This window comes from Quercus lobata, chromosome 5 (genome assembly GCF_001633185.2).
Source record: "Quercus lobata isolate SW786 chromosome 5, ValleyOak3.0 Primary Assembly, whole genome shotgun sequence".
Lineage (NCBI taxonomy): Eukaryota > Viridiplantae > Streptophyta > Magnoliopsida > Fagales > Fagaceae > Quercus > Quercus lobata.
In genome coordinates this window covers 85,098,613-85,118,891 of record NC_044908.1, presented here as the reverse complement: position 1 = coordinate 85,118,891, position 20,279 = coordinate 85,098,613, and the positions used below count along the sequence as shown (strand labels likewise).

General features: G+C 35.8%; 1 protein-coding gene across 2 annotated transcripts; it reads right to left on the bottom strand.

The window, feature by feature from the left end:
• Positions 1-213: 213 nt before the first annotated feature.
• On the bottom strand, positions 214-14,109 carry LOC115991724 (histone acetyltransferase HAC1). 2 transcript variants are annotated; one of them, XM_031115593.1, is made up of 18 exons: positions 13,725-14,109; positions 13,221-13,490; positions 10,384-10,501; positions 10,118-10,170; positions 9,888-10,072; positions 9,304-9,813; positions 7,307-9,162; positions 6,348-6,644; positions 5,977-6,255; positions 4,747-4,875; positions 4,441-4,641; positions 4,197-4,339; positions 3,790-4,102; positions 3,436-3,575; positions 2,499-2,577; positions 1,995-2,381; positions 1,093-1,310; positions 214-974 (listed from the first exon to the last, which is right to left on the bottom strand). In XM_031115593.1, exons 2-18 carry the CDS (start codon positions 13,424-13,426, stop codon positions 860-862), a joined length of 5,229 nt encoding a protein of 1,742 aa, XP_030971453.1. In that variant the 5' UTR covers positions 13,427-13,490; positions 13,725-14,109; the 3' UTR covers positions 214-859. The 2 variants fall into 2 exon arrangements, with proteins under 2 accessions (XP_030971453.1, XP_030971452.1); XM_031115592.1 differs by having other exon boundaries at positions 9,888-10,170; positions 13,725-14,107.
• Positions 14,110-20,279: the final 6,170 nt, after the last annotated feature.

Sequence of the window (20,279 nt, the reverse complement as noted above, 5' to 3'; positions counted from 1 at the left end):
AGGTGGCCCAAATTGTACCAAAAATTGCTAAGACATCACAGCTTCTGTAGTACTGGCTCATACATACTTCAAAGTTCATATTAGTTGAGCTTATTACAGTTACAGTTGGGCTTACAGTTACAGGATCTATAGGATTTTAGCACAATAATCATGGAATGAAATGTTTTCTGTGCAGAACCTATAAAAGTACAACCAACACAGCAAAAGAAAGAGTAACAATCAAAAACTATTTGTTCAATTACGTATAGACCATATAAACATAACTGTATCAATCAAAATGAATGCTTCAGTTTTGGAGACACTACTTATTTTTCCTTCTTTAAATAAGACATTCTACAAAAAAAGGTCAATATAAAACAAAAAATATAAAAAAGGAGGGATTTGGAACTAACATCCCTCTGACATTCCTTTGTAAAGAAAATATTTTTCTAGAAAGATTAGAACAATTATAGTACAATCGCCACCCAAGGATGACATTCTTACAGAATACAAGAGGATCATAAAATCAAAGAATCACCAAATCGGGCCAGAGTGAGAGACGCAGGCATCAGTACTCTAATACTCCGAGCAGCACTGTTAAGTGGTTGAAGAGGGTAGCTCCGGTCTATATACTTCACTTGCTGAGGGAGAAATGAGTCGTGGAGATATAAATGAAAAGAATATTTCCCTAAAAAGTGAATACGAACCAATCTGTTGTAGTGTTCTATGCTTATCCCCTTCCAACCGTCTAAACCCACCACTTTTACCATCACTGCCTGGTTTCCAGCAGTGTCATGGTGGAGCAGCACAAAAACTATGGTCTACCTCCCTCTAACTAGAGGGTTTTCTTCAAAACTCCATATTAGTATGTACAAATTGATCATCCAGCATTGCTGGCAACCTCTGCAGCTCTCTGTCTCATCATCTCCATCACGGCAGCTCTTCGGCGAGAGTCAGACTGCTGCTGTAGCCTCCTCAAATGTTCTTTTAGATCTCTGAACAAATTATTAAAAAGAACTCTTTAATATTCAAACACAAAATGAAAAAAAGGAGAGAGTTAAAGGAGCAAAGTTGGCAAGTGATTGATAATAGTAAAAATGTTGATTTATAAACCTGCAACGTGGTACATTGCACTCAGATTCTTTGCAAGCTCGAGCATGAAGTTGAAGGAGATACCACATTTTCTTACAAAGAACACAACCTCCAGATGCACGGGTTTTGCAATGTATCCCATGGCGAAAAAGACCCTTCACCTTGCGACAATTTGGGTATTGGCAATGTGAGGAACGACATTGTGATGCATGCACCAGAAGATCAAGCATCTTCCTAAGCTGCAATGTGAAATAACCAATGATGTTAGACCGAATCTATAAAGATGCCAAGGTCTCCAAATTGCATGTTCATACGGTCAATATATGATAGATATAATTAACAAACTTATTGCAAAACCTTAGACAAAAACATCCCGATTACTTTGATTGGACATGCAAAACCGCAAGGAAAGATGGGGAAATTTTTTGGATAATTTGATAATTGGGGGTGGAGGGATTTGAACCCTAGATGTCTCCATTGGGAATACTAAGAAGTGCCAACCAATTGAGCTACAAGGCTTTGGGCGAAAGATGGGGAAAATTTTGGAAAAACAATAGACAATTACAGTATTAACGTTAGGATAATTATAGGAAATATCTAATTCCCTCCCATCACCATACTTTACTAGGCCAAATCGATAATAGAGGACTAAAAACTAAACATGTAACAAACTGTCAAGTAAATACCCCACATAGACATAGTGACTCATGATAATACTAAACAATGAGGGAAGAAAGGGGGAATGTGATGTTTTCAGGTAAAGGAAACACAAAACAAGTATATTAAAGCATTGCAGCTTGTAGAGGTACTCACGTGTGCAGAAAAAAATTGCAATGAAACATTGAAAGATTGACCAAAGCAAGTGACTAAAAATATTATTTCACTGTATCTTTAATTACAAAAAAGATAATGATATGCAGAACCTGTTGAACTCGTATTTGCCTTGCTTCTTTATTCTGAGCATCACGGTCAGCTATGGATGGATGGTTTGTCAACCTATGAGGATGATCAATGCCCTTTTGATAGCATCCATTGCATACGTCATACTCAGGGCAGACTTCACATCTCCAACCCTGACCAGTTTCAATATCAAGATGACATACATTACATGTCGTCACAAATGCAGGAGCAGTTGGGTTATGCAGATGGTAAAGGACCATCATCGAAGAATGTTTAGCCCGCCGCAGGGTATCATACTGATAATGATTTCCTTGACAAAGACTCAGAAATGCTTGTCTAGTGTCAAAGAATTCACTCTCAAGGATCTCATCTTTATCCTTTGTATCAACAGGTACATCAGTAATTTCAACCTGCAGGGTTTAGCAATGTTCCATTTTTCAGTTAAAAAATTGCCAATACAATTTTCTCAGCTGTTTTCAAAACTGCTCACTTTCAAAATAGAAGTATTTTGTGGTAAAGGAACTTACTGGATATAGGACATGTTTTTCCCTCTGATTGTTTGGATGTCTTTCTCTTTCTTCACGTTTCTGTTCTGATTCATAACATCTGTGAGATATATGCAAACATCAGAACTAAAAAAACCATCTCAGGAAAATGTATAGTTATTTTCAAGGAACAGAAAGAGCAAACCCATCAATGTAGTTTACATTACTCCACCAAGCTGGAACCAAAGTACAAAGGGAACAGGATATGCAGATAAGAACATATTATTAAATCCTAACAAGAAACTTGCAGTGTAGAGTAACAAGTATACAGTTTTAAGAATAAAGGATCCAACAACGACTAAAAACTTCTGTTAATTCCTAGTCAGAAGCAAACATTTATTAAACAGCTCTTTCATTACTTACCAAAAAGGAAAGATAATTTATCAGCTAAAAATAAACCAGACCATTCTATTAAGGAAAATCTGCATTTTTAAATTTCAGACTTAAGCAAGAAACATCAGTTCACTTCCTAAAAGCTAGCAGAAACAAATATTACTTAGAACAAAACCCACTCCCAAAAGAAAGGTCTTGAAAATATAATATTAAAAAATTAACCAGTCAAGAAGTCCATTTTACATATTAATGAGCATGAGATTATGAAACCTTTTTTTCTTTTTTTTTTTGATAGGTTATGAAACATTTGAGAAAATGAAAACAGATTTACAAGCAGTTTTGCCACAAAGAGTGCCTAGAAGGTTTTGGGAAGCAAGGGCATATATGTAGCATTTTTGTTAAAAGTATATTCCGCGCCTACGATCAAATATCTGTACACTGGTATATCAGATTTAGGATAATAAAAAAAGTTTGAAAAATATTTATAAATTTTATGTAGTTTGTATTGTCAGTATCAATATATTGGGAACTGAATGATTCTGTAAACTATCTATAATGATGAAGGTAAAGATTGCAGAATTCTTACTTATCACACAGCTGGAAATTTTTGCACTGGTTGCAAACCCATCGATTTCCAGATACCATTAGGATACAACAGTGAGTGCATGCATGCTGCAAATGAACCATGATAAAATCTTCCTTCATTGGGCAGATGGTTTCACCAAGCTGGGGGGGGGGGAGAGAGGAAACCCTTGTAAGAACAAAAGATAAAACCTCCAAACAAACCAAGAAAAGACCATTTTGATGCTGTAGAAGTCTATAAGATTTTGATATAATTTATCCTTTTTTTTTAATAAGAATCACTTGAAAATCAGCAGATCTCCGAAAATCTGATTAGCAAGAAAAACGATAAGCAGAAAGATATGAAATAGAAAATTACTTTATGCATGAGCAGCAGATCCTTTGACGCGTTACCAGAAAGATCAGACTGACCAGTAGCTTTTAAAGCCCTCTTTGTTATGGTCTTCTTAGTTGTTCCTTTCTTATTTTGTTTTCTGCCATCTTCTTCTTGACGCATCTGATAAATCAGATCTTCCGCAGCACCAGGCCAGTAGTCACCATCAAAATATGGCAACCTAGCAGCAGTTACCTTAGCCTTACATTCACCAGTAGTTACAAAGAAATGGTCGTACAAATTAGTGAGATCAACCACAATATTTTCCTTGGCTGCTTTTCTTAACATTGCTAAATACCTGATACAGAAAGCATTCCAAGCAAGAGTTAAATAAGAATGAAAAAATGATAAAATGATTTAAAAAGTTAAGTTCTGAGAGTTATAAGGCTCACCATTCCCGGAGCTTATCAGATTTAGGTGTTTTTTGAATTTCTGGATGACAATATAAAATATAATCTTCACCCTTTAATGGAGGGCAAGCCCATATATAGCAGCTTGTAAAACCTCGTAACTTGCAATATTCAAGGTATCCAATCTGAAAAGAGCATAATATATGAAGGTCAATAGCTCAGATTGAAGATTCCAAACAAATGGTCACTTAGAAGGTAATGACACAAATGAGAGTCTGGAACCTACCAGAATTTCATGATAAACAAATGTACGAAGAGCCTCTCCAGTAACCGCTTTAATCTCAGGTCTGAAATACTTGACAGAGTCCAGGTATGAAAGATAGACGCGACGCTGATTTGGAAATTGAGATTCGGATCCAAATTCTTGAACATACATGCCAAACAGGCATACTTCTACACCTTCAATCTTCTGAAACAACAAAACTACCTGGAACAAAAAAGACTTAGTTAGTGAATAACTACTATTATAGCAATTTTGTGTTGCCTCTGTCAATATTAAAGACATACCAAACTCAATGGAGATTCTTCATACCTTGGATTTATATGGGAATTCAGTCGGATAATTCTCTTCTTGAAATATTTCAAGAAACCGCTGCTTCACTTCCAACTTTTTGTCAACGGATGAAACAACTCTAATTACAAGTGATTCTGCCCCAGGAACCTAGCAATATCAATTTAATTGAAATTAGCTAATAACAAATATCAGCTAGCAATATCAAGAGATTCTGCTCAAGGAACCTAGCAATATCACTTCCAACTTTTTCCACAGTACCCCCCATAAACTGGAAGTCAATAACCCCAGTTGCTATGGGAAGATCATTTAGTTGACCTGCACCAGAGTGTTAAACTCTTTTGGGGATTTTCCCTTTCTATGAGCAATCTGTTTAAAGTTGCCTCCTAGAGAAATAATAAATATATAAATACCCCAAGACATTGTAATCCCACCTAAATGACTGAACAAGCTACCTCCTATGTAGCATCTAGTATAGACAGGAAAGTAATCAGCTCTGAAACATACAGAAATAAAGTAACTACCCAAAAAAAATCTGTAAATATCAGGAGAGAAAATTCCAAGGAAGTGCCAGGAGCTCAAGCTAATGGACACTTGGCAAGTAATTCAGCCTTATATTGACTCCTAAAGAAGACCCTTGTACAACATGCTTCAATGAAAGGATGGTAACTAAATCAGCTAGATCAGAACTTCACTAACTCAGAAACAAAACCTTCATTCTCCCTAATGAAGATTAAATAAATAAATAAATAAAAACAAACCAACTTCCTCACCTCAGAACTTCAGGTTATATTCAATGCATTATGACTGTTTCATAATATTTAACGTCTATAGTGTTTACAAACAGTAACATTGATCCATTTTTAGTAGAACTTTCAAAACTATACACTAGTTAGGATGTGTCTATGCTGAGTGTCATATATTTGTTCACAACCGGTCTCAAGCCCAGAAAAAGGAGGGTTGCAGTAGGTTGACTGTCGTTGTAAAATTTAGTCACAATTATGAATGGGTTAATGGACTATTTGCACCCAAGTTCAAATTTGGGATTAAGGCTTGGTGGTTGTACGCACTAGTTAGAATCTGCCATCAAAAACTGAACGCTGACTTAATAAAAAATTTTATATAATGGCTAGCAGCTTTCACTTAACATTCTTCAGCAAAGAAACCCCATATGATGCCATGATGAAATGCAACATTTTATATCATCTTCACCAGAAAACAATTAAATGAGAGCATGTTACACGCAATCACCTCATCAAAACCTTTTCCATGAAGCCTTGCCCTCTCTTGTCTTTCCTGCTTCAGTCTCCTAAATAACCGCTGCTCTATATGGTCACTAAGAATTGTTCTTGGCAAATCTTTGGCCCCAAGAACAGCACTTTGTGGCAAGGGCTTACGCTCTCCTCTTTCAACCTCTTGTATATAGCAATTTGGGCAAGTGTATTCAGCTTGTCCACCATCATTTCTTCGACCATTAAATAAAGCACAGATTTGATGTTGCCAAGCTTCACACTTATCACATTGAACCCACTGCACAAGATCATTGACGGTTTAATACAAAAGAACAGTCGGTAAAATCATGCAATAAACCAATAAAAGCAAATTGAAATGAGAGAACATACCCATTCCTCAGTCTCTTCATCATTTTTCTTCTTTTCTAGCCTTGCCTTTGGAATCGCAGTCCCGTCAACAACTATGGTGTCTCCACGAGCCTCGTTATAACATGGAATACAGAAATAATGTCGTGTATCACCAGCACCCATGGTATAATACATTGCATTTCGCTTGATGCGAGCACCGCATGGAGTGCAATATATAGGTGGTGGTTCAAAAGTGAGCTTCTCAACTGCACACAACTGACAAGAATTCTCACTCATTGCATGCTCCATTGCTTGATTCTTTTCAGCCTTTGCTTTACTCTGTAAATAGGAAAAAAAATGAATTATCATCTAATTGGGATTATTGTCATCTAGTTTATTGGACTAAACTTTCTCATAAAATGATATTATAAAGAAAAAGGTCCAACAGCAAAAGACCCCCAGAAATCATAATTGGAATATTATAGTCCATATTACTTGCCTAGAACAATATACTAATATATGTAAGACAAGACTGTAGGACAAGGTGGCATACCAAGGGTAAAATATACAGGATATATTTTCTAGTGCACAACAATTAAAACTATTTTATGCAGATAAACACCAATAATCCATGTAATGATCATAGAAGACTAATTGTTTTAATGAATATTCACTTTAACAAAAGAAGTCGTAAGGGAGGAAAACAAACATGAAGAACATATATTATAACCAAAAGTTATTATGATAGGTAGTGGGGAAGAAAAAAATCCTCACTACCTCAAAGATGGACTCCCTTGTTTTCTCTCTAAAAGCAGGCCTCATTTCTTTTATAAACCAATTCAATGATGATATTTTAGTGAATCTCAAGACTAAAAAATAAGTTCAGAAAATTGTAAACTAGACCTTAAAAAAATTGTAAACTAATGACCTTTCTATAAACCATTTACATAAATAAAATTAACAGTGTGAACTTAGCTGCAAAGAAAATCCGAAAAACTTACTTGGCCAACCCACTGCCTGAGACCTGTGATATGCTCCCTAACCTGCTCTGGAGTGAAAAGTTCAGTCAATGATACACCCTTTATTTTTGGTTTCCCAGATTTGGTGGTACTAGCCGCATTTTCTGCAGGCTGTGTCGCAATTTCTTGCTTAGCTGGATCAATCTCTTTCTCAAGTTTAATATTTTCTTGCTTAGACAAAACAGAAGGCTCATTATATGCAATAGATTCACCATCAGGCCTTTGGTTGCAGTTATCATTTGCATCGTCCTTTTTCATCTCACCAAGACTTTCTTGTACAGAACTTTCAGCAATTTCCTTCTTTACCTCTGGAAACTCAGATTTAACGGGCATACAAATCTCATTAATTTGGTTATCTTGGAGGTGGACATCCTGCGACCCATGGGGCTCACTAAATGCAGAAACTGATACTGCAGAACTTTCACTCTCTGGAATAAGAGATTGGGAGGGCTGCTCTATCTTCAAGCGTTTTGAAGAGGGTAGTATATCTTCCGAAGTTTCAACAATAGAGGAAGTCGTTGACATCAATCTGGCCGAAGTGTCTCCGGTATCATAGGATTTACTAGATGCAGTAATTGAAGTTGGCAAACAAGCAGACTCCGTTCGAGAACGTGCAATATATCGTGCATTCAATTGTTGTTGCACTATATAGTTTCTTACAGGAACACAAACAGGGCAACTGGGATTCCTGCATTTCTTGAAATGTTCAACCAAGTCCTTGGTATGACGGCAACGAGGATACGTGCATGAAGCCAGATTGCATTTACGAATGTGCAACAACAACTCTTGGGCAATTACACATTGAGGTACTAGACATTTCCCTTTGGGGGATGTACATCGATTAGCATGTCGCAAGAACAAGAGCCATTTCTGTTGGTTTCTATACATCGCGTCAAGGCTAGGATTTCCAGATCTACAGGTAGCACCAGTTAAATTAGGGGGCTCAGTGGTGCTTCTACAAGCAGCAGTTCGACCAATAATAGATCCTTCTGATGATAAGTTATTGCACTGAGCTTCATCTTGCCTAGATATTCTCTGACGGAAATCCTCTTGCACATGATGCTCAAGCGGCATACTCCTTGGTACATGATTCCTGTCTTGTGATTGAGGATGCCATTGACCCTGCAGTACAGATTCTGATTGTGCTCCAACAGAAAGGCAGCTATAATCGCTTTGGGAATCCGTAACCAGTTGGTTTGGATGTAGCAACTGTTGCATTTGTTGAGAATTTTGAGACATTGGCGAGCAGATATCATGCTGTGAAGACGGAAGAGAGATCTGTTGAGCACTCCTGGATCGATCTTCAGCAGAGTTCTGCGGGAATTGGTTCTGCGTCTCAGACAATTGGAATTGTTCAGAAACTTGTGAGTTCATAACTTCATTGTGGTGCTCCACCCCAGGTTCACGTTTCACTTGGTTGCCTATATCGGATGTCAGTTGAGACTGACCAAAAGTATCATTATTTAGCATATTCTGGTGCTGTTGAAGCTGCTTTTGTTGGCGTTGCTGTTGAACAAATTGCTGCTGTTGAAACTGATGGGGCTGCTGTTGAAATTGCTGCTGTTGATGAGAGTGTAGTAGATTGTCTCTTGAAGTCATTGAAGCTTGAAAATTCATCTTTTCCGATTGATCAACTGATGGAGTCTTTATATAGGCAGCCTGTTGCGTTGCTTGCAAATTTGACTGATTGCTTATCAGAGAAGAGTTGGTTTTGGATATAGAAGGCAAGCTAACTGAACTCAAGTTCTGAGTATTCATCTTTGATCCAACAGATGTTGCAGCACCATAGAAGTTTCCAGACCCAAAAGAATCGGAATTGCTCATTCCATATCCATCACCTAATCATTAAATTGTTCGTTGTGAGATTGCTGATTTGTGTCAAAATTAACATATATCTTCCCACATAAAGTATGATGTAATACACAGAAAAGAAGCTATAAACACACACACAAAAGAAAGGAGGGAAGGAGGGGCATTACCCTGCATTATCGGTTGCTGATGTTGATCAAAGTGAGGCTGAAAATGTTTGGGTGAATTACTATAAGATGTGGCAGAAAGATAGCCCTCAGAGGTACCACGTTCATTCACAAGTTGTAAATTATTCCCCATCAACCCTAACCCACCACCATTTAAAGCCCCATTTGCAAACCCATAAGCTTTCTGCTGCAAGCCAGACCTAATTCCACTTCCCATTTGACTACCAAGGCTGTGCAATATGCGGCTATTTTGGCCACCATGATGCTGCTTTTGCTGCGGTGGTTGTGATACCATCGTTGACTCAACATTGGAAAACCCACCACCATTATTAGAAGATTCCATGTTCATATAAGACTGGCTGTTATTAATATTACTGTTATTGTTATTACTATTAAATCCAGGAGTGGGAATCATTTGGCTTGTAATTGTTTGAGCACCCATTGATGACAAGTTTCCACCAGAACTAAGGGAAAAATTGGCAGGAGACTGCTGATATCCATTAGACAAAGAACCTGCAAGAGTAGAGACTGTAATGCTGTTGCAAAGAAGCAAAGAGAAATAACATTTGTAAAATAATTGCAATTACCATCAGATCTATTAAAGGAACCACCATGTATGCCACCACTTGGCAACAGGCTTCCAGGGTTGACAGTCGTAGGTGCACTAGCAGCGATCATTGAAGCATCTACAGAAGATGCAACAATCATGGTTGAATTCCCACTGTGTGACATGCCAGGTGTTGGTATCATTGTACCAACAGGGGAGGAAGAATTAACAAGCTGTGGATATGGAGTCCGAGGATTCATATGTGAGCGTTTAATCAATTGATGCAAACGGCTCTCAAGTGTATCAAGGTTCATGTAATCCTCCTATGACAGAATTTACAAACATTAGATAACAGGAACAATATAGTCAGATAGATATATAAAACTCCTGGGAACAATGCAAGAATGCAAAACATTTTCAGTAAAAAAAAAAATATTATAATAGCAGAAGCAAAGAAAAGTGATATGCTTTTAGCGTGACTTTGAGAAACAGTGAGGACACCCACTTGCTTAAATAAGGGTAAGGGCAACAAAAACCTTTGAATGAGCTGATCTCAATAAACCCTCCTCTAAACGCTTCACAATATCCTTAAACTTCTTTCTTGTATTTTCATCAAGTGGCTGCTGCTGGTGCCGCTGCGATAAGATAGTATAGCTGGAAAAAGAGCAGAAGATCATAAAGTTTTATCAACACTGAGCAATAAAAAATTGCACAAATGTCTAAAGCAAGTTCTTGGATAATAATCTAACACTATTATAAAAGAACATCAAGTTCATATTCATACAAGAATGATTCCTCAATAATGGTCCAATAGCTGTCCCACATTTTCTGGACAATCTTCCCCCTCCCTTTTCCTTGTCCCAAGGGAAGGGGATGGGGAATTTAAGATAAATGATTAAACAGAACTTTAAAAAAAAAAAAGGATTAAATCAGAACCAATTTAATCATACTACCATTAATCATCCATTCCCCCACAAATCACTCAGATTTTTTTTTAATAAAAAAGGGAAGTAAATAGAGCTCAAGAAGAGGATTAAATCAGAGCTGATTCAACAATACTACCATGATTCATCCATTCAACGATGTATCACTCCTAGTTAAAAAAAAAAAAAAAAACATATTTACGCTGTCTATTCTAGGCATATGTTGATAGAAACATCTAAAAATTTCTGTCCACATAAAAGACAGAGTCAAATACTAAAACAGCATATTCTTGCGAATGAATTTCATCTGTAGCCTAAGCAAAGTTAATTATGAGAGACATAAATCATACTACATAAGTTATGTGGCACACTTAATTTGCAAAAATTAACCTTTTTTTTTTTTTTTTTGAGAAATAGCAAAAATTAACTTAGGAGTATTGTACAAATACAATTGGTTTTGCAATAATTGGGATCCACCGTTATGTGATTGTATGCCTCCCATATGTGGAGTAAAATCATATTATGCTTCATGTGCCAATTAACTCCTGTTTACACTTTAAACCGTCAAAACGGTGAAACAAAAGTCGGGATATTGATGGACATCCACCAATACTATCATTTCTTAAATTTTGATAAGTAGTCCCTGTTACAAACACATTGAGAGAAATCTTGAAATGTCTAGCATATTGGGAAATAGTTTTTTTCCATATATATAGATTAATGAAACCTTTATTAAAAATAAAAATTTTATTTTAAAAAAAAAAGGTAAAAGAAACAGCACAGACCATGCCCAATTCACACAGGCATATAATAGGGAAGGCCAAGAATACCAACAGAAAGTTCACAGATCTAAAAATTTGACAAGCAAAGAAAATGAGAGGCCACTCATCACAGACATCCAATCATACAAAGTAAGCAAGAAAAAAAGTTTCAGCTCCAGAATTGAAAGATCCTCCCCCTCAAGTATTCGATGGTTCCACTCTCCATATAGTCCACATGAGACAGTTTTAAAATAATAAAAAAAAAAAATTGAATAAAAAAATACCCTAAGAGAGTGCTTAATCACATCCAAATACCTACACAAACACTACCAGATCCTTCATTAATAAACCCACATCCAAGCTACTGACAATCTACCATTAATTAGTAACATTTGCTTTTCAGTAAAGACTATTTTTTGTTAGGGGTATCAGTAAAGGCGAACAATGATATGATGAAGATCTCACATTTACATTTCACAGATGATACGCTCATTAGGAGCTCAATTCAAAGCTAAAGCTATTTGAGATGGCATTCTTGAACAAATTAAGAAGAGATTACAGGGTTGGATAAAGATTTTATCTCTCAAAAGGGAGAAGTTTACTTTAATTAAAAGCACACTTTCAAGTCTTCCCACCTACTTTATGACTTTCTTCCCTCTCTCCCGGCTAGTGTGGCCTATCCTATGGAGAAAATTCAGACAGATTTCCTTTGGGGTGGTTTGGTAGATGAGTTAAAATTCCATCATGTTAATGGACTCAAGAGAGAGGTTTAGGGATTAGACCAGATTTTCTGGAATGGACAGCTTTACAAGCCCATGAGTCTTATTTTTGTTTAGAGTTCTTTTCTATAGGGTTTAAAATTCTTGATTTCTTTTTAGTCTTTCTAGGAAAAGGTCATTTAGAGTCATGATCCTAGGAGTAGTTTTTTGATAAGTACAGAAAGTTCACTGAATCAGAAACATCCGGTACACAAAAAGTATACTAGATGAATCAGTCTAGGAAGCACGGACACTTCATTTAGAGTGCCGTACCCATGTTATATCTGTATCGTGCCCACCGTGTCATACCCATGTCCTTGTCCGTGCTTCCTAGTGAATCACTACATTAAGATCTAAATCTAAGAGTACAATCACAATCCATAAAATCTAAGAAATAAGAGAAAGGGTATAGCCTATAAAAGACATAGCGAAAATGCTTTTAATAAATCCCAGCAGCTTATATTAAGCTATGAGGGTGTGATTGCCTTCTTCTACAAACTGTGATTGCTTAGAATAACCTAAGTATGATTACCTAGTACTTTATCTTTATCTATTTCATGATCAATTAATTGTTTTAATATCAACACACCCCCCCACCCCCCCACCAACACATTCAAAACCCCATCTTTTCAATATCTAAACCCTTAAACATCGAACCTTACTCAAGAAACCCTTCAAGATGAAGACCTATCAACCAAAAAAAAAAAAAACCTTCAAGCTTCGGTCGTGCAACACTAAACATTACTCAATTGGGTCAATATCTCTTAAAGCTTAACTTCCACTAGTAACATTACCCCACATTCAATTCAAAAAATGTAAAAACAACAAAACAAACACTAACAAATCCCATCTTAACTTAAACTTCCAATAGTAACAAAATAAGCACATTCAATTCAAGCATAACAACAATCAATCAAACGATCAAGCTTACATTTTTTCTTGCATAAGAATCCGAGCTCTAGGCATCTCATTATCAGCTGCAAAAAAACCGCGCACTCCGCCACCTCCACCTCCTCCAGCACCCAAATTCTGCATCTGTTGAACAAGCGTGTTCCCGTTCTGCGATGTGGCGGATGCCGCCGCCTGGTTCTGCGCAGCAGCAGCAGCGGGACCCGACATATGCGCCTGCACATTCATCGCCTCTTCTTTTTCCTTCTTCTCAACAAGCTCCACCGCATACCTCACTCATAACCATCCAACACTACACCCAAAAAATCAAAAATCCCCAAAAATCAGCACACAAAATCAAGAATTTTTGGAATCGAATTTCAACAAAAAAATTGGTGATTGTAATTAGGTAGTGACAGCAAGGGCAATTGTGTAATTAACTCAAAATTCCGAATTTGGGGGAAAATTGCCGTGATTTTTAAACCCTAGGTTTGAAGGTGAGTGAATCGAAATTGAAGAAACCAAAAAAAACCCTAAGGAATCGAACCTTGGGAAGTACAACCGAGAGCAGCAGCGATCGGAGGTACAACACACAAAAACCACTGACGATCGGCGATTTTTTTGGTTGTTTTGCAGTGAACAAAGATTTGGGGGAAAAGATTGAAAGGTAACGAAAAAAAGCAAAATTGAAAGCTTTTTAAGGGTTTGTACGAATTGGGGAACGAGCTCGCACGTGCGGGGAATTTCACACGAGCGAAGATTTTTTTTTTTTTTTTTTTGGGGTTGCGAAGACGAAGAAGAAGAACAAAGAACGAAGGGCAACGAAGATGAAGGAAGAGAAAGAGAGATGGAATCGTAAGGGAACGAAAAAAAAGTCTGTGTAAGAGAGAGAGGTTGGGGAATTAATTTTGTTTATTAATTTTTTTTATTTCATGTGGGTAATTGTAATTGGGGATTTGATAAGGGTTTCAATTTAGGGATTTTTTTTTTTTTTTTTTTTTGAGATAGAGAGAATAAAATTATTGAATAAATATAAATAGTTATAAAATAAATAAATTATTTATATATAAAAAAATTATAATTTTTGCTTTTGTTTGTGTGTGTGTTTCTTTTTTTTTTTTTTTCAAAGAGTAAAAGTAAACGGATGTAGAGAGGAGTTGGACTTTGGGTATGTGGGATTTTTACCATATTACCCATGAATTTAGCCACCAATCTTTCCCTAACTTCTAGGTATATGTATGATTTACAGGGTAATTACTTTAAATAAAAACTAAAAAGATAATAATAAAAAAAATAAAAAAATAATCAGTGTGTTTTAGGATAAGTATGTGCAAAATCACAAAATTTTATCTTGGTTTTCAAATTGAATTTTGATGTTACAATTACATCAATCCTAAATTTATATAGGATTTAAAAAATTTGTAAATAGAGAACGTTTTATTGTACCTATTCTTATCTTTTTTGCAAGTTCCATATTTGCATGATCTTAACTATTCATTTATATACTCTCTATCAAAAACAAAAACATTAACCTCTCTCTCTCTCTCTCTCTCTCTCTCTCTCTCTATATATATATATATATATATTACACTAGATAGAATTTCTAGTTTAACCTAATTAAAATGTATATGTGTGTGAAGCTACCTCTAGAAAACTTAAACCTCGAAACTTGTCATCCACACTCCACAAATACTTATACTTATAGAGTGAATATTAAGTATTAGAATTTTGTGTATATGGTTCATATATATAGGGCATAAAATATATGGTAGAAATCTCTTATAAGTATTACTCCCAGGCACATCTGGGTCACATTGCAAAGGACGTACAATACATTGCCTCTTTTTTCCCCAGCTTTTAGCTTTTCTCATGTACATAGTCATTGTAACAATATTACTTATTCACTTGCAAGATGAGCAATTATAGGTCCTCAGTTGTTAGTTTGTATGGAAGATGTTCTAACATATATTGAATCTGTACTTCCAACTGATTTAAAAAACTTCCCTTAATAATAAGATCTAACCTTCTTCTCAAAAAAATTATATTGAATATTAATAAATATATTTTATGGGGCCCAATAATTCATGGACCAGGCCCATTTGCCCTTAGAGAGTCCAAAGGCCCGAGCCGAGGAGAACTGTGGCCCAAGCTCTACAATACAGAGCACAAAACAATTTTGGGAGGCAGCCGAGGACAGTCCAGTCCTCGGCAAATCCTGAATCCCACCGGAATAAAGGGGTAAAACTGGTATAGGGACGAATTTGTAAGGAGATCCAAAATATCTTGGGGAAGTTATCCTTACTACCCTTCCAGATAAGACCCAACACATGACAGAGCCGTACTCTGCAGCCTTATCAACCATCCCCAACAATTCTGGGATTAGATTGATGGGACAAATATCAGTCTTGCAAAGATTGACCCTACACGTGGACGAAGGACAATTAACGCAGACGAGTATAAAAGAAGAAAGTAAGTAAATCTAAAGGGGGGGATCCCACCTCCGAAAAAGAAAGACTACATGGGGGAGAATCTCTCAACAACACCGAACCTCACTGAAGAAAGTCCGTCGTTGGGTAACCGGGATAAGGCCTCAATGGTCCTCGGATCAACTCCGAGGAGTCCCATCCCATAGGGTGCGACGCCTTAGGGCTTAAATGTTCAAGCCCAACTCCTTTTCCTATAGGAATCCCTCCAAAACCAGGACCGGGCACCGCCCCGTGACCAACGGCTAGCTTTTTCAGGCCCACTCTCTACAAATCATATTGTAAGGGATCTTTCGTGTGTGAGCCCAAAAATGTTAATGGGCCGCAAAGGAATCGTGTCCTTACATATTTAAAATCAAAAAAAAATTGTAAAAAAAAATAAAATATCTAATTTAATTATAAATTATTTAGTAAATATAATTTAATTAAATAAGAAATTGATTAATATTAGGATACTTTATCAAAAAAGACAATGAATTCTAGGTAGTTCAAAATTTATTAGGTGACTAAGGAAATACTCAACTACTATAAAGGAATTGTCACATCTAAAAGGTTCTCTTAATACATAAAGAGTGTTGGATTGTGTGGATGGCCTGGTGAAACCTGATATGGATGATGTTTTGTAGCAACGTTTTACAGTTGATGAGGTGATAACAATGCCTCTTCAAATGATCAAAAACACCTTGTCTATATTGTATGTTAATTTTTCTTTTATCATACTTGTTACAAATCTTTGTGACTGTAGTTGTGTTGTCCTTTTTGAATTATGGTCATTTTTTGCACTCATCTCATTATACTTATATTGTTCTTATTCCTTATAATCTAGTGTCCTTCAATCACTAATTACCAATCCTATTATTTACGAAATATTATTTTTAAGTTGATCACAAAATTTTTAGCAAATAGAATAAAACAAGTGTTTCCAAGGATATTTTATGATAGTTAAAGTGACTTCTCAAATATTATAAAATTACCCCTAATTTTTTGAAAAAAAAAAATTTCAAAATATGTAGTCGGTCCCTTCAAACTTCTCAAATATTAGACTTTTATCCCTAAATTTACCTAAACTTTACAAAAGAAATATGGTTAGTCCCCCAAACTCTTCATATTTCTTGTATGACTCAATTATATTAGTTCAATTTTTTATTTGTTATAATTTTGGCCCCCTTATTCATAAAATCTTAGTTTTGCCCCTTCTTATGCATAAAGTGGTTCGAAGGGAGTGATGAATGTGAAGTTGGGTATGAGCAAAGTTATGGTAAGATTAAGTGGCCCTTCATAAGGGAAATAATGGAAAAGTTGGGTTTGATAATAAATGGATAAAGTTAATTATAGGTTGTCTTGATAAATTACACATTCTCCTAGAAGCTTATGTTCTTAAAAAATTGTAAATCTAATCATTTAACCATAATTTTAACATGTCTATCTTATATTTCCTATTTAGTTCATCTTAATGGTTCACCTAAAGGATATAATATCCTTATCCCTACTAGGGCCTAAGGGTTAGAAGTAGGAGGATCTTTTATCCTGTTGTCTATTTCTTCCTTGTATTGAGGGGCTTACATCTTTAATCAAACAAGCTAAGGTTAAAGACTCTTTCAAATGTGTTACAACAAATAGAATTGTTCATCATATCATTTATTTGCTTTTTCATTGATGACAACCTTATCTTTAGTAGAGCTGCAAAATAAGCATATACCAATATACATGCTATTGATTTGTTTGAGGCCACTTTAGGACAAAGGGTGAGTAGAGCTAAGACCTCCCTTTTTTATTTCCCAAGTTTGAATACCCCTTAAACAACAAAAGAATCCATCATTATTCCATTAAGGACTCAAGATTTTAGGATATCTCAAGAAATAACTTGGCTTCCCTAATTTCATTAGCTGAGGAAACAAGCATTTTATGAGTTGAAAGATATGATGTGGAGGAAAGTAAGGGGTTGAAAGAAAGAAAGTCGTCTCAAACTAGGAGATAGAACTTATTCAAGGCTATGACTTTTATTTTTCATAATTCAATTATGACTTTAAAACCCTAATAGATTACACAATTTAACAAAGAAAATAATTTTTTTAAAGATAGATAGATGTCACACACACACACACACACACACACACACGCACACACATATATATCTTCTGTGTATGCTTTTAAATTCCTCTCTCTCTCTCTCTCTCTCTCTTTCTCTCTGTTTTTCATATTCAATTTTCTATTGACTAATTTGTTCGAATTTTTTTTTTTCCATTTAGCCTTAAATTTTTAACAATTTCATTAGTGGTGATGTTTGTAAAACAATGTGGAAAAATAGCATCTCGAGTTTGTAAGACTCAAGTTTCATGATAGAACTCGAGTCTTAAATACTCGAGTTCCTAAGCTAGCAAACAAAAATTATCCACGTTGAATCCACCATTCTAGATTGTTCCCCTTCTTCCTTTAAACTTCTTCTTTCTCATCTACTTCTACAAATTCTTCCTCTGTTTTTCAGATCGTTCTGCTTCTTTGGATCTCTAGATCTCTGTTTTTCTTCATCGGATCTGCATTTTCCAGATTGTGTTATCTGTTCTTCCTCTTCCTTCAGTTCTGGTTCTTCATCTTCATCTTCAGATTCTTCTATAGAACTCAAGTCTGAGAAACTTGAGTTCCACGTGGATAAATTGCTCCACCTTAACACTAGAACTTGAGTCTTTGAGGCTTGAGTTTGTCACCAAACTTAAGCTTTACAGACTCGAGATGCTAGTTTCCTAAACGGTTTCATAAATGTGCTTACTAACAAAGTAATCTCTAAAAGTTATGCTAGATGGAAAATATCCCCTACTTTTTTCTATTTCAATATGCAATGGTTTGAAGGAGAAAATTGGCATATAACACCAATTTTCAAACATATTTGTTAGTTAGCACATTTCCAAACTTATTAGCAAACTAACATCTCAAGTCTCTTAGACTCGAGTTCACTATAGCAACTCGAGTCTTGGAAACTCAATTTCCATTATTAGCAAGTGGAAATTGATTATTAAAAACTCAATTTCCTCAAAACAAAACTAAAAGAACAAAATTCACAAACAACTTTAGCTCCTCACGCGTGAGCTTCAGGTCTCATTCTCACCTTCAATTTCTCATAGGACTGTATAGCATCTTTCTAGTTCTCACCTTCAAATCCTTCATAGGTCTTCACCAACAAGACCAAACCCAAACCCAACAAACACACCGATCGGAACCTGCAAAACTAAACCCAACAAACACGCTGATCAGAACCTAGAAAACCAAACCCAACAAATGCACCACCACCTCATCCCAATCCCAATCGTCGCCTGGGTTCAAACCTTATCCCGATCCTAATCGCCATCTGGGTTCGCCGCCTGGGTTCAGTCCGAGCTACCACCTGGAACTTGAGTTTGTTGCATCGTGTTACTATTTTGATCTCATTGGGTTTGTTGCTTCATGATTCTGTTTTTGATCTCTCTGATTGTTGTGGTTTCTGTTTTGATCTTTGTGTTTCTGTTTTTGTTTTAGGGAAATAGAGTGTTAAAGAATCAGTTCACATGGAACTCAAGTTTGTGAGACTTGAGTTGCTATAGTGAAATCGAGTCTAACAAACTCGAGATGTTAGTTTGCTAATTAGTTTGAAAACAATGCTAACTAACGAATATGTTTGAAAATGGGTGTTATTTGCCATTTTTTTCCATGGTTTGAATATTATTTTAGACAAGAATAGATATTATGGTCCATTTAGTGTCAATTTTTTTTAAAAAAAAATATTGGGTTATTCTTTTCGTTTCTCTTTCCCCCCCCCCCTCCCCTTTTTAAAAAAATCTTTTTGCATCTTAATCTGGATGTGGTTGGATTAGGATATAAGACTTATAAGTATATCCTAAGCAAAATATATCCTAATAAAAAAATAGAATAGCAATTGGTGGGCTGGGCCACGTCCAATGGACACGTTAGATTGGGCCTCAAAAGTTTCAACCTTGCATCCTCCATATTCATTATCTTTCTTAAAATGTACAAACTTAGGACGATTAAGGATTAACCCTCTTTTTAGGACTATAGGATGATTTCAATTCCTAGTCTCCTACAAGGCTACAATCTCCAAAATGTGTTGATCTTTTTCTATTTTTGAAAGTGTTGATGTTAGATCCCTTATTATTATTGCTTAAGGTGTGTCGACATGTATGTGCTTGCCTTCGAGTGTGAAAACTTATATAATGGACCATGCATGTAATTTTGTGAGGTTTAAGTATAGGCTCTAAACTAGGTTGGCATCCTTCTATTGAACTCAAAACAAAATGCTTTTTGCATTGCTTACTTATAACAATTCCACGCAAACAAGTGGAAGCTGTTATTACAAGATACATGTGAAACATGGCCTATTACTTAATAAGCATTTATGCACTCTATTATACCATTTTATTAGAAGTTTTTGTTATATTTTTTAATTGATAAAACTTAAGTACAGCTTTAGAACAGAGGTATTGTATATTAGGTTTCATAATTAATTTAAACTACATTACAATATTGGGAAATAAGCCACATAGTTAAATTTGGAGAACATAACACATCTTGTGTTGCATTGACCAATGCAATCGCATGAATAAATATAAATGAGGAATTTTTATGGTACA

Bases quoted from the DNA above. Each gene is read 5' to 3' on its own strand.
- LOC115991724 (XM_031115592.1), bottom strand. From the start codon at position 13,426: ATGAATGTGCAGGCGCATATGTCGGGTCCCGCTGCTGCTGCTGCGCAG. The intron at 2,578-3,435 runs GTAAGAATTCTG...TATATCTCACAG, and splicing joins AATTTCCAGCTGTGTGATAA to ATGTTATGAATCAGAACAGA. The intron at 1,311-1,994 runs GTTCTGCATATC...TTCACATTGCAG, and splicing joins GGCAAATACGAGTTCAACAG to CTTAGGAAGATGCTTGATCT.